General features: G+C 45.1%; 1 protein-coding gene across 1 annotated transcript in view; it reads left to right on the top strand.

Moving 5' to 3' along the window:
- EPHX4 (epoxide hydrolase 4) overlaps positions 1 to 12,430 on the top strand; it is a 62,613-nt gene that overhangs the window by 21,631 nt on the left and 28,552 nt on the right. The window contains exons 3-4 of the mRNA XM_030206724.1: positions 220 to 377; positions 11,062 to 11,190. Coding sequence (XP_030062584.1) covers positions 220 to 377; positions 11,062 to 11,190 — 287 coding nt within the window. The remainder of the gene's footprint in view (positions 1 to 219; positions 378 to 11,061; positions 11,191 to 12,430) is intronic.

Consider the following 12,430-nt stretch of genomic DNA (forward strand, 5'->3'; position numbering starts at 1 on the left):
TACGGCTTTGCAGTCTATGTTCAGGTTAGGTTGTATGATGCATTATATGCCCCACAGCTCAATGGCCAGCAGGAGCTTCCATGGTTGCAACATCATTTTTCTCTTCCAAGGCTGAGGGCTCCAGTATGTTATCTCACTTAATATTTAGTATTCAGGACAATAGGATTTAGAAGTGTATAGTGTTGATTTCACTCTTGTGTTGTCCATATGTATGTGCAGGTATTCTTGGCGTCACCAGTTACGAGAATTTAAAAGTGAATATCGAGTTGTGGCCCTTGATTTGAGAGGCTATGGAGAAACCGATGGACCTTCTCATCGGGAAAATTACAGTCTGGATTCTCTAATTCTAGACATAAAGGATATATTGGATGCTCTAGGTGGGTTGATTAGTTAATAAATTGCTTGCATTTGTTTCATGTTATGTCCCATCCTTCTAGGACTCTCCAGAACACAAACTCATTTTCCCTTCACATCCTTCAGTCTCATTGCAGTAAGACTAAGAAACCCACTCACAGGGCAGTTAAAAGGTAATGAATCAGCACACTCTTCACTGACGTAGTGAAGAGATATGGAATAGGATTTGGAAGGCCATTCTCAGATGTTTCAAGGGGTAATTTCAAGACTGCCCAGATAGATACAAAGTCTACAGGAGCTTTTTACCCACAAACTTTGCACTGATTTTCAAAATGAAGCTACACATAAATTTCATTTTCAAAACTGACTTAGCGCAATTACCTGTGCATGTTTACACTTGCTAAGCACTTCACCTGGGTTAGGAAACCAATATGCTGCCTGTGACTGCCTTGGCACTGTTTCTTTCCTGTGTTCCACCCCCTTCTGACGCAACTTCCTCTTTGGAATGCGATAGAGTAACAGCGCCAGGGCAGCCACAGGCAGCGTGTCAGAATCACTGCCATGCTGACAATCCCCTGCCAACAAAAACACGATGTAAGGTAGACAGTGAAGGGAGGGAGACCTCGGATCAGGGTGGCAAGAAGGGGGAAGAGATGGCGGACCGCAGGAGCCTTTTGGAGTTATTTTAAAGTAGTCTGGGGGAGGGCATGGTGGAAGAGGAAATAATGGGCTCCTCGGAAATGGGGAGGAGGAGAGAGAGATGGCAGGGGTGGAGGGAAGGAAGAGAGAAGGAAAGCTGTTGGGGGGGGAGGGAGAGATTTTAGATGGGAGGGCAGTTGGGAAGAAAGAGAAAGATGTTGGACCCAGGGAAGGAAGGGAAGGGGAGGCAGGTGTTGAACAATGGGAGGGAGGGGAAGAGGGAAGGAGAGATTCTGGCTCATGTGGGATAGGGTAGGGGGAGGAAACAACAGCAGGAAAGAGAGAGGGAGCAATGTGGAACCATGGAGGGGAGAGAGAGGAAGAGAGATGATTAACCATGGGGAGGGGTGGCAGGAAGGTAGAGAGATGGGACAGGAAGATGATAGGGGTGTGGAAAAAAGGGACAGGGTGATTTTAGGCCATGGGGATGAGGTATAGGGAGGAAAATATAGGCTACAAGAGTGGAGGGAGGGAGAGGGAGGGTAAATAGTGGAAACGGTGGAACCATATAGAATAGACCAAAAAGGGGTGGCAAGATCATGCGTGAGAGGAGGATAGTGAATATAAAGGTAGAAATGTAGTAATGGAGGGTAGATGAAAGATGGAAAGCGTAGATGAGTGATGGGACAGCTAGGGAATGAGAGAAGTATGTGGAAAGTTAATAGGTAGCTGAAAAGTTAGATGAAGGAGAAGGGTGAGAAAGAAGATGAAATCTGAGTGAATAGAGAGGCTGAAAAGAAAAAAGGGAGGAAAGACAGATAAGTGAAGGATGTCGGAGACAGGTGTAGTGAAGGAATAGAACAAGACAGGAGAGAGAAGAAAAGGCAAATGGACACAAGTCGCTGAAAAGAGAATTAGTAGAAGACAGACGGAGAAACTGGGATCAACAGGACGGAAAAATAAAATGTCCAGACAACAAAGATAGAAAAAGTGTTTTATTTTCAGTTTATTAACTGGAATATGTTAACTTTGGGATTTGTGTATCACAGATAACTTTGTATTGTGTTCAGTGGCATAGCCAGAAGGTTGATTGGGGGAGGGGCCAGGGCTGAACTGAAAAATGGGTGGGCACCAAATTTTCTCCCTGCCTCCTGCCCCCACCTCCTGAATGCAAAATATAAATACCTGAGCTGGCAAGGATCTCCAGGCCCCTCCAGGTGAAGACTTCCTCTTCCTTTGCTGCTCCAACAGCCAGAGCTCTTCCAAGCTCTGCAGCCAGCGGCAGTGTCCCCTGTGAATGCTTTGATTTTCTGCATATGTGAAAACTGAGCATGTATGGGGAGGCCAGCAATGGTGGCAGCAGCTTGAGGACACAACCACCAGCTGCAGAGCTTAGAGAGCTCTGGCTGCTGGACTAGAGGAAGTGGTTTTCAGCTGGCACTTCTTGGGGATCCTTGCCAGGCATAGCAAGGTCAATGGCTAATTATGGGGGTGGTGGTGAGCCCAGTGTGGGGGAGGATGGACCCAGGCCCCCTGTGGTGATGCTACAAATTGTGTTCAATACAAAAAGGAAGTGCATTTCTCTTTTTATTTCTTCAGTGTTGCAGTATGTGCCATGTTTAGGCTTCCTAACTACTAGAACTTACCAAGTGAAATCTAATTAGAGTATGTCAGCTTCTTGGACACCCGAATGCGGTGTCCCTCAAGGATCTCCACTCTCACCAACCCCTTTTCAACCTAATGATGACACCCCTGGCCAAATCGTTATCCAATCAAGGCCTTAATCCATATATATATATATATATGCAGATGACGTCATGATCTATATCGCGTTCAAACATGATTTGAAAGAAATCACCAAAGACATCAATCACAGCTTCCAAATCATGCATTCATGGGCAGATGCATTTCATTTGAAACTTAATGCAGAGAAAACACAACTGTTATGACTGGGGATGTGAGTCCTTGTGCCCCGACTGAGCACGGCGAAGATGGAGTGCACCGCACTCGGTCAGGCAGCCAGACAACCCCTAGCTTCACCTGCACTTAGCCACTATTCCCCAGGAGTTGAGCCCCTGGATTCAAACGGCCGGCAGGACTTCCAGAACCGGCGGGGTTGCAGGACCACCGACCAGACAGGTAGCCAACAGACACAGTCCAAGAGCCAGGAAAACAGTAGAGCTGAGAATAGTCAAAACACAGTCCAGGGTCAGAGGCAGGCAGCAACACAACACGTGGTCAGGAAACAAGCCAAGGTCTGGAACACCGAAATTACTGGAAACAGGATAACCGCCAAGGAACATGGATGTGGACCACGACCTCTATGCAGCAGAAGCCAAAGCAACGAAGGGCTGGAGGCAGTGTCTTAAGTAGGGAAGGAATTAGGCGCAAGCATGTGCAGCTGATCCAAGATGGCTGCCCCCATCAGCAGAGTAGCACAACGCCCAAATATGGGCTTCCTTCCTGTTCTCGTATACAAGATGGCTGCCCCCTCCTGAGCTAGCCAAGATGGCTGCTGTCCTTGATCCAACCAAGATGACGGCTGCCAGAAATAGGAAACAGAAACAGACCCATCCTGGAGAAACCACATCCAAAATAGCCGGCTATCTCTGCCGGACTGCGCCTTGCCAGCGAATCGGCCACGCAGGCCTGGAACCAGGTGAGGAACGTAACAACAATGTCTTGTACTTACATCATAATATAATGCAAATAACTTCACCACTTTATCCACACCAAACTTTACCCTTCCCATTTCAAACACCCTGAAAATTCTTGGAGTAACCATTGATTGGAATCTCACGCTTGAAAGCCATGTGAAGAATACAACAAGGAAGATGTTCCACTCAATGTGGAAACTCAAAAGAATAAAACCTTTCTTCCCTAGGGGAATCTTTCGTAATCTAGTACAATCAATGGTACTAAGTCATTTAGACTACTGCAATGGACTTCTTGCTGGCTGTAAAGAACAAATCATCAAAAAACTTCAAACAGCCCAAAACACTGCAGCCAGACTTATATATGGAAAAACAAAATATGGAAGTGCCAAACCCCTAAGACAAAAGCTACACTGGCTTCTTGTTAAAGAACGTATAACGTTCAAAGTATGCACTCTGGTGCATAAAATAATTCATGGAGATGCCCCGGCCTATATGTTAGACCTTATTAATTTACCACCCAGGAATGCTAAAGATCAGCATGCACATTCCTGAATCTTCACTTCCCTAGCTGTAAAGGTTTAAAATACAGATTAATACATGCATCCAGTTTTTCATACATGAGTTCGCAGCTGTGGAATGCTTTACCATTTAATCTGAAAATAGTTCACAACCTAATTAACTTCCGCAAAGCACTGAAGACTCACCTCTTTAACAAGACATACCATAATGACTCAGGAACTGTAATGCACCGTCACTTACTTAATATTTAGAATATTTTTCTCCTTATACCGGATTGTTTACTATTACTATGTCATCCACGTCCTATATGTAATACCATCTAAATGTTTTCTCTTTTTACCTGAATGTTTATTATGTCATCCATGCATTCTTTATAATACCAATTGTATCTGTATTCTGGAATGGCGTAAGCCATGACGGAAAATTGTAAGCCACATTGACTCTGCAAATAGGTGGGAAAATGTGGGATACAAATGCAACAAATAAATACATTTCTAATTTCTGATCCCTTCTTCTGTATTTGGTGAAGGTCTGTCTGTGTTTTGTGTGTGAAGAAGTAATTTAAAGTTATTTTATGTGTGGCAGCAATGGTGGGTGGGGAGGGGGGGGCTCATCCTTCATTTCTTCCCTGGGCCCCAGCCTGTCTAAAACCGGCCCTGCATGCACGGTGGGCAATTTTCTGAAAACCTATTCACATGGGTAAAGCACTGTTTTACCAATGGAAATGGCTTTTCTGAGTTAGTTTAGTTCAAAGTATTACCCACAGCTTGCTTATTGATTTTTACATCTTTCACACGTTTGAATTAGTTCATCTTTTGACCAGTGGCGTAGCTATGTGGGGCCTTAGGGGGCCTGGGCTGATCTGCAAGGCTTCGTTCTGTGAATCTGATGTCGTGCAGGACGTCAGAAACAGAAGGAAGCCTTTTGGGAGAAGAAGAGGACCTCGGCTGGCGGGGGTTGGGGTCCCTCGCCAGCAAAGGTAGGTGTTGGCGGTGGGAAGGGGGGGTCGAGAGGGTTGGCGGCAGGGGGGGGCAAAGTCAGCAATGGTGGGGTGGGGGTCGGCGGCGGCAGGGGGGGAGCTAAAATGTGCCCCCTCACCTCGGGCTCTGGACCCCCCTCCCGCCGAAGTCTAGCTACACCCCTGCTTTTGACGGTTTAATTTCTTGCAGCTTGTGGATGATAAGAACTTGAACTAAAAAAAAACCCCAAAACATATCATGTAAATATTAAACTGTGCCGAAAGCACTGTGAGATTTTACTCCATTTTTAAATTTAGCACTTTGACATCCCATAATGCTTTCAATATTTTTTATAGTTTTTGCTTGGAAGATATTTCTTGGAGTATATTATCCCTTCCTAAGGGTTTTTGCCTCAAAATTAAATCTGGGATTTAATCTTAATTCTGAGGAGCAAAGAGCCAGTGAAGCTGTGCAAAGAGACGTGATATCAATGGACTGATTCTTGACAATTAAGGTGGAGCACTGGTTTCAGAATGAGCTGAAGTGGATTCAGGGGCTGTATGGAGGAAGGCAGGACAGCAGAGATGTGCAGAAGTATAAGCACGAATTTAGCAGGGCTTGGATAGGGAGTGCACATGAACTGAAATTATTAACTCACATGTATCCTTTGCTTTGTCTGTCTTTTTGGTTCTGTTAGCCATTAACATGTGTTATTAGTAAATTGAGACCATTGCATTAAATGGGATCTGCAGTAAATAGGACATGTTCCTTAGCAACAGCAGCAGATGAATCCAGAGATGTGTGGGTTGTGTCCATCTCTGTCTCTAGCAGGAGGATGGATGTCTTCCCTCATGCTCCTGGGTTCATGGCTGCTGGCTCCTGTTCTCAGTTCAGTGTAGCTTGGGGTGAGCGGCTGATCAGTGCCGACTTTAGGGGTATATCTGGTCCCTCCTAGGTCCCTTCCCCACCCTCCCTCCTTCTCTTGCCTTTATTTCTTCTCCTCTATGTTTAAAAAAAAAAAACATCCTGAAGGATCTGGGAGATTCCAAGGTTCAGCACTTGCTGGAGGACAAGGCTAAACCTTCCGCATGCTTGGGGTCCACTCGTCCCCATTTTCATGGAATCCGCCAGTATTGCCTGGGGTGCCCTTCTCTATCTCAGTGATCTCACTTTTCCTCTAGACAGTCCTTTCAGGCTGATGAGAGGAACTCACCCGCCTCCACCCATCCCTTCTCAATACCTGTCCCTCCCATTCCTCAACTTCAATTGTGGGGTGGCTGTCCCTATTTCTCGAGGAGCGGTCCCACATTATCACGGACCAGTGGGTCCTCGATATTATTTGCGACGGCTACAAGCTAGAATTAATGGCTCCTGTCGCAGATTTATTTCTTTGAATCCCTGTGTGGCAACTCGATCAAAAGAGCGAGAATTTGCTCAATGTTGAGGAAGTTAAGGGATCTGGGGGCTGTTATTCTAGTCCCTCCAGAGGAACAGCATTTAGGCCGGTATTCAATTTATTTTGTGGTGTCCAAAAAGAAAGGAGACACCTTCTGGCTGGTTCCCGACCTCAAGCGGGTCAACCTTCGCTGTGCTCATTTATTTCTGCGGTGCAGCCAGGCGAATTCCTCACAGCCTTGGACCTCAAAGAAGCATATCTCTATATTCCTATTTACCTCTGCACCGCAAGTTCCTTCACTTTGCTTCAGAAGTCCAACCTTCAGCGCTGCCTTCCACTTGCAACCCCGCAGTGGACAATTCAGATGACAGATGTGAGCCTTTTGGGGTGGGGGGGGATTACTGTCAAGGTCAAGTGGCAAAGGGCCTCTGGTCTCCAAAGGAGTCCCAGTGGTCCATCAGTTGTCTAGAGCTTCGAGCAGTTCATAGCTCTTCTGGCATTTCTGGTGTCAGGCAAGCTGGTTCTTGTGTTCTCGGACAATGTGACAACTGTGGCTTATATCAACAGACAAGGGGGCAGTCGCAGTGTGGATCTGGCATAAGAATCTCAGTTGCTCTTTCAGTGGGCAGAGACCCATTTGCAGCAGCTGTCGGTGGCACATATTGTGTCCGGGCAGGCTATCTCAGCCGACATGTATTGGACCAGGGAGAATGGGAGCTGGTGGAGTTGGCATTTCAGTTGATCTCACGCCACTGGGGACGCCAGTAGTAGGTCTCATGTCAATTCATCTCAATGCAAAACCACTCGCTTCTTCAGCAGACGGAGGAAGTTCAGTTTAGAGGGTATCTATGTTCTTCTCCAACCATGGCCAGTGGCTGTTCTTCTTTAGGTATTTCCCCCCAGCCCATGATAGGATGGGTTCTCCATCGTGTTCGGTTCCACCCAGGATGAGTGATTCTTGTGGCTCCGGATTGGCCCTGTCGCCCCTGGTATGCAGACCTGGTTCGCTTGCAAGTGGATGACCCTCTTCCTCTGCCAGATCTTCCCAGGCTGCTGGTTCAGGGACCGATTCAAATGAAGGATCCTTTCCGCTTTGGTCTTGCGTCTTGGCTCTTGAGCAGGTGCAGCTGAAAAAAAGGGTTATTCTCTGCAGGTTATTGCTACTCTTCATCATTTGAAAAAGTGGTCTACCTCTGCTGCATATGCCCGAGTGTGGCAAATCTTTGAATCTTGGTATGCGGATCAAATGGTTCCTGCTTTTCTGGCCTCGCTTCCGCAGATTTTGGCCTTCCTACAAAATGGTCTCGCACGTGGTCTTGAACACAATTCTGTATGTGTCCAGGTTGCGGCATCAGCATGTTATAGGGGCTGTCTTCTACATTCTTCGTTGGCGAGGCATCCGGGTGTGGTTTGTTTTTTGAAAGGAGTGAATAGAAAGGAGTGAATAAGCTTAAGCCTCTAGTCCGGTCTATGTGTCCGGAATGGAATCTGAATCTGGTTTTGCGGCCCCTTCAGAAAGTGCCTTTTTGAACCATTGCGCAGGGCCATGCTGAAAGATCTCACGTTGAAAACTGTGTTTCTCGTTGCCATTGCTTCGGCGCACTGGGTTTCCAAACTCCAGTCGTCGTGTTAGGAACCCTTTCTCCATTTTTCCTTGGAGGGGGTTACAATGCATACTGTTCCCTCTTTTCTGCCTAAAGTGCTGACGTCTTTTCATCTCAATCAGCCATTATTCTTGCCAACCTTTAGGAAGGAGGCTTACCCTAGAGAATTTGCTTTCTTGTGTCTTCTGGATGTTCACATGGTCCTTCTGCATTATCTGGAGGTCACTAACGCATTCCACAGGACGGACCACTTGTTTGTTCTTCTGCAGGGTCCCCACAAGGGAGAGGCAGCAACGAAGGCCCAACTTGACATTTCGTCCTTTAGATTGTAAGCTCCTTCGAGCAGGGACTATCCTTCTTTGTTAAACTGTACAGCGCTGCGTAACCCTAGTAGCGCTCTAGAAATGTTAAGTAGTAGTATTGCCCGCTGGGTTAAGGACGTCAGCTTACTTATTCGAAGGTAAACCTGTGACAGAGCATTTTAGTGCACATTCTAGGAGAACGCTCGCATCCTCTTGGGTGGAGGCCCGGATGCTTCTGTTATCAGACATTTGCAGAGCAGTGACGTGGTCGTCGCTCCACACTTTTTCCAGGCATTACCGTTTGGATGTTGCAATGCACTCTGATGTGCAGCAAATTTAGAGGTGCTGGACAGGTAGGAACAGGAGTCAGATGCTGCGAAATAGGGCAAGGACAAGGGTCTGATGTTTGTGCTGACATGGGGCTGGTGCGGAAAAGAAATTTTGGTAGGACCTGTGTACCCTCCTCCCCCATTTCACTGCCTATATTGTCTAAGCTAGCTGACCAGCTTTTGGGGAAGCTTAGCCTCCTCCGGTCTTTTATCCCAGGTGCCTCTGTTATTGGATGTTGTGTAATTATTTATATCATTTTTTATTAGGAAAGCATTGACAGAAACAACTGCAAAAATAACAATATTGAAATTACTTAACCAGTTTCTTCCAAAAGAAAAGGCAGCATGTAATAAACATGTTATGTCAAAAAGTATATACATACCTTAAACAGCTTTCTGTTACCATAACATCCATTTAGTGTCAACTAATTCCCTTCTCCCAACCCTTCCCCCCTTCCCTCCCTCTTTTGTCCCCAGGATGCTCCTCCAGTTAACCATCAGTCCAAAAATCATCCAACAAGTACATACATATGCAATGCTGTGTAATTATAAATTCTTCCCTCTGTGCAAATGTTTAAAATAAAAGCCTGAAAACTATTTTTAGAAAAGCTGAGGGTGTCTCACGTTAATGTGTAGCATCTGTTTCTTCCAGTACCAGGGGTCCTCTCCCATCACCTTGAGCAACAAACAGCAGGAAATCTGCTAGAGACCTTTCAGCTCAAATGTGGAGAGACAGATCAGGGATGATTACAGAGAAAAAAGTTGAACCAGTCCAGAGTGAGAAAGGTTGTTGAGAAAAAGATGATTAGAAGAGCATCTTTCCTTTTTTTCCCTAATGTCAACACCTAGCTTTGTATATAAAGGCTGTCTACAGTTTTTTCCAGAAGAGATTAATATTTTCTGTTATTTCTGTTGATCTAGCAATCTGTTTCTTCAGCAATTAGTAACATTGAGAGTAAGCTTGTGTTTACCTCCCAGGATTCAGTTATTGTGCTCTCATATTTGGGAATTTTAGGCACCACCATTTTACCTACTTTGACCTCTTTCTTACTCAAAGCAGTTATATACCCTCTGGATACAGAGTGAAAGGTATCAATACAGCTTTTTCTTTCTGTCTTTCTTTCTTTTTCTTTTTTTTTTTATTAAACATTACTTGTGTAGAAAGCAGTTCTTAAGAAATAATTCTTTAGTAGTCTAAACAAACCAACACAATGCCATACCAAGGGTTGTGTGGATGGTGTGGTTGCACTGGGCACAGATACAGAGGCACACAAAACTTGCTCCCAGTCAACTGTTGCCTCTCATTGGACTTGGCAAAGAAGGCGAGCTGGGGGCACAAATGGGCAAGTCGCAAAGGCAGTCTTGAATCAGCATTTCTATATACCTGACATTTACTATTTTATCAATCCAATTCATTGAGTGGCCTAACGGTTAGTGCAGCAGTCTAAGAACCAGGGGGAACTGGGTTCAGTTCCCCCCTGCAACACCTTGGGACTCATTTTCAAAGCACTTAGACTTATAAAGTTCCATAGGTTACTATGGAACTTTGTAAGTGTAAGTGCCTTGAAAATACACCTACTTGTGACTCTGGCCAAGACACTTAACCCCTCATTGCCCCAGATACAAAATAAGTACCTGCATATAATACGTAAACCACTTTGATTGTAACCACAGAAAGGTGGTATATCAAATCACATCTCCTTTCCCTTATCTCGTTCTGTCAATGGGAAAAATGGTAATAAATTTGGAGCTAAGTGTATCAAGTGAGACAGCCTGTGCTTAATGCATATCAGTGAGTGACAGTATTATTTTGACAACAGTAATGTTCCAGATGTTCATGTGTGTGCCCTCTCTTGTCTTTTGGGAGGGCAGTTTTCAAACACTGTTTATCAGGGTAAATGAATCTTTATCTGGGTAAATTGCCTGAAAATTTCCCAGTCTTTCTATGCACAGGGATCAACAATGCATACACTATTCTTCAGCTCTGCAACAGTGTCCTGACTTTATGTGGCATATTACCTTTTTTTTAATTTTATAAATTTTTTATTGAAAATACTCTTAACAACAATAAGGAGCCCAAGTCTCCATAAACTTATCATCGCAGATTGTACATAGAGACCAGCAGTTATCCAACAATCGTTTTTCATTATCACCCCGAATTTCTTCCCTCCCCCTCCCCATGGACCACCCCCCCTCCACCCCATGTGGCATATTACCTTGTAAGAAGTACCATGGAAGTTTCAGATGCTAGAACGTTTATTTTTTTCCAACACTGCTACTGTAATTTTTCTCTCTGTTACAGGGTACAGTAAGTGTGTTCTAACTGGCCACGACTGGGGTGGAATGATTTCTTGGTTGATTGCTATTTGCTATCCAGAGATGGTGACTAAACTTATTATTTTAAATTTTCCACATCCAACTGTGTTTACAGGTTAGTATTTACCAAAAAAAGTGCCCGTATTCTTAGTAGCATGACAGACTGGTTCCATCTTGTCTACCTAAATTGAGCGGAGGAGTGGCCTAGTGGTTAGGGTGGTGGACTTTGGTCCTGAGGAACTGAGTTCAATTCCTGGCACAGGCTGCTCCTTTTGACTCTGGGCAAGTCACTTAACCCTCCATTGCCCGCCGCATAGAGCCTGCCATGAGTGGGAAAGCGCAGGGTACAAATGTAAAAAAAAAAAAAAATACCAGATGTCCTGTATAACTACCCATTAGAATACCCTTTCCTTTCTTTTTTTTTGTATTAGTAACTAGAGCACATTCCAGTGTCTCCTGTCATGATAGCCCACATATATATTTTTTTATTTATAATCCTGTATATTTCTAAAAAATAAAGGTCGTTGTTTACTAAAGCTACTACTACTACTTAACACTTCTATAGCGCTACAAGGCATACGCAGCGCTGTACACCATACATGAAAAGACAGTCGCTGCTCAAAGAGCTCACAATCTAAATAGGACAGACAGACAAAACAACTAGGAGGTAAGGGAATTAAAGAGGTGGGGATAAAAGGGTACAGGGCAAGTGAGTAGTGGTTAAGGGGTGAAAAGCAGCTCCTGTTTTCTTTCTGGTTCTCCCATGATTGGCTTGGACTGCTGAGTATTTTTTAAAGTTTTTATTATTTTAGATATGATTAAAAAAAACAGTACTATCAAGATAACCTAAGTCATTTTGATGTTATCTGCAGGAGGGCCAATGTTATTCCTGTGGGCCCTGCTGCAGATAACTTGAGCTAAGCTTTAGTAAACAACCCCCAAAATCTTTTTCTTAGCTATTGCTGTATTTTTTTGTGCATACTTTTTTCTCCATTGACTGGCTTACAGTGCCACATACTCTCCTGCTGTTGCACAGCTTTCTGCTTACATTTGCTTTCAGGCTTCAGAGGTGTAATCAGGGGCGTAGCCATGGGTGGGCCTAGACGGGCCCAGGCCCACCCACTTTCCCTCCAGGCCCACCCAACATCCATCGCATGTGTCGCGCGCTGCAACGAAAATGCTTGTCCTCCCCTCCGGCGCTGCCTCGGCCCCTGCACACTACCCTGCCTCTGTCCCTGCCTGCATTCTTTTCTTCGATCGTCACGTCGCCGGCAGCGCTGCCATTCACTCAGGCAGCTCCGCTCCCCTCTGCCGCGTCCATCTGGCCCTACGTAAACAGGAAGTGCGTCAGAAAG

The sequence above is a fragment of the Microcaecilia unicolor genome, chromosome 6 (genome assembly GCF_901765095.1).
Source record: "Microcaecilia unicolor chromosome 6, aMicUni1.1, whole genome shotgun sequence".
NCBI classification, from domain to species: Eukaryota; Metazoa; Chordata; class Amphibia; order Gymnophiona; family Siphonopidae; genus Microcaecilia; species Microcaecilia unicolor.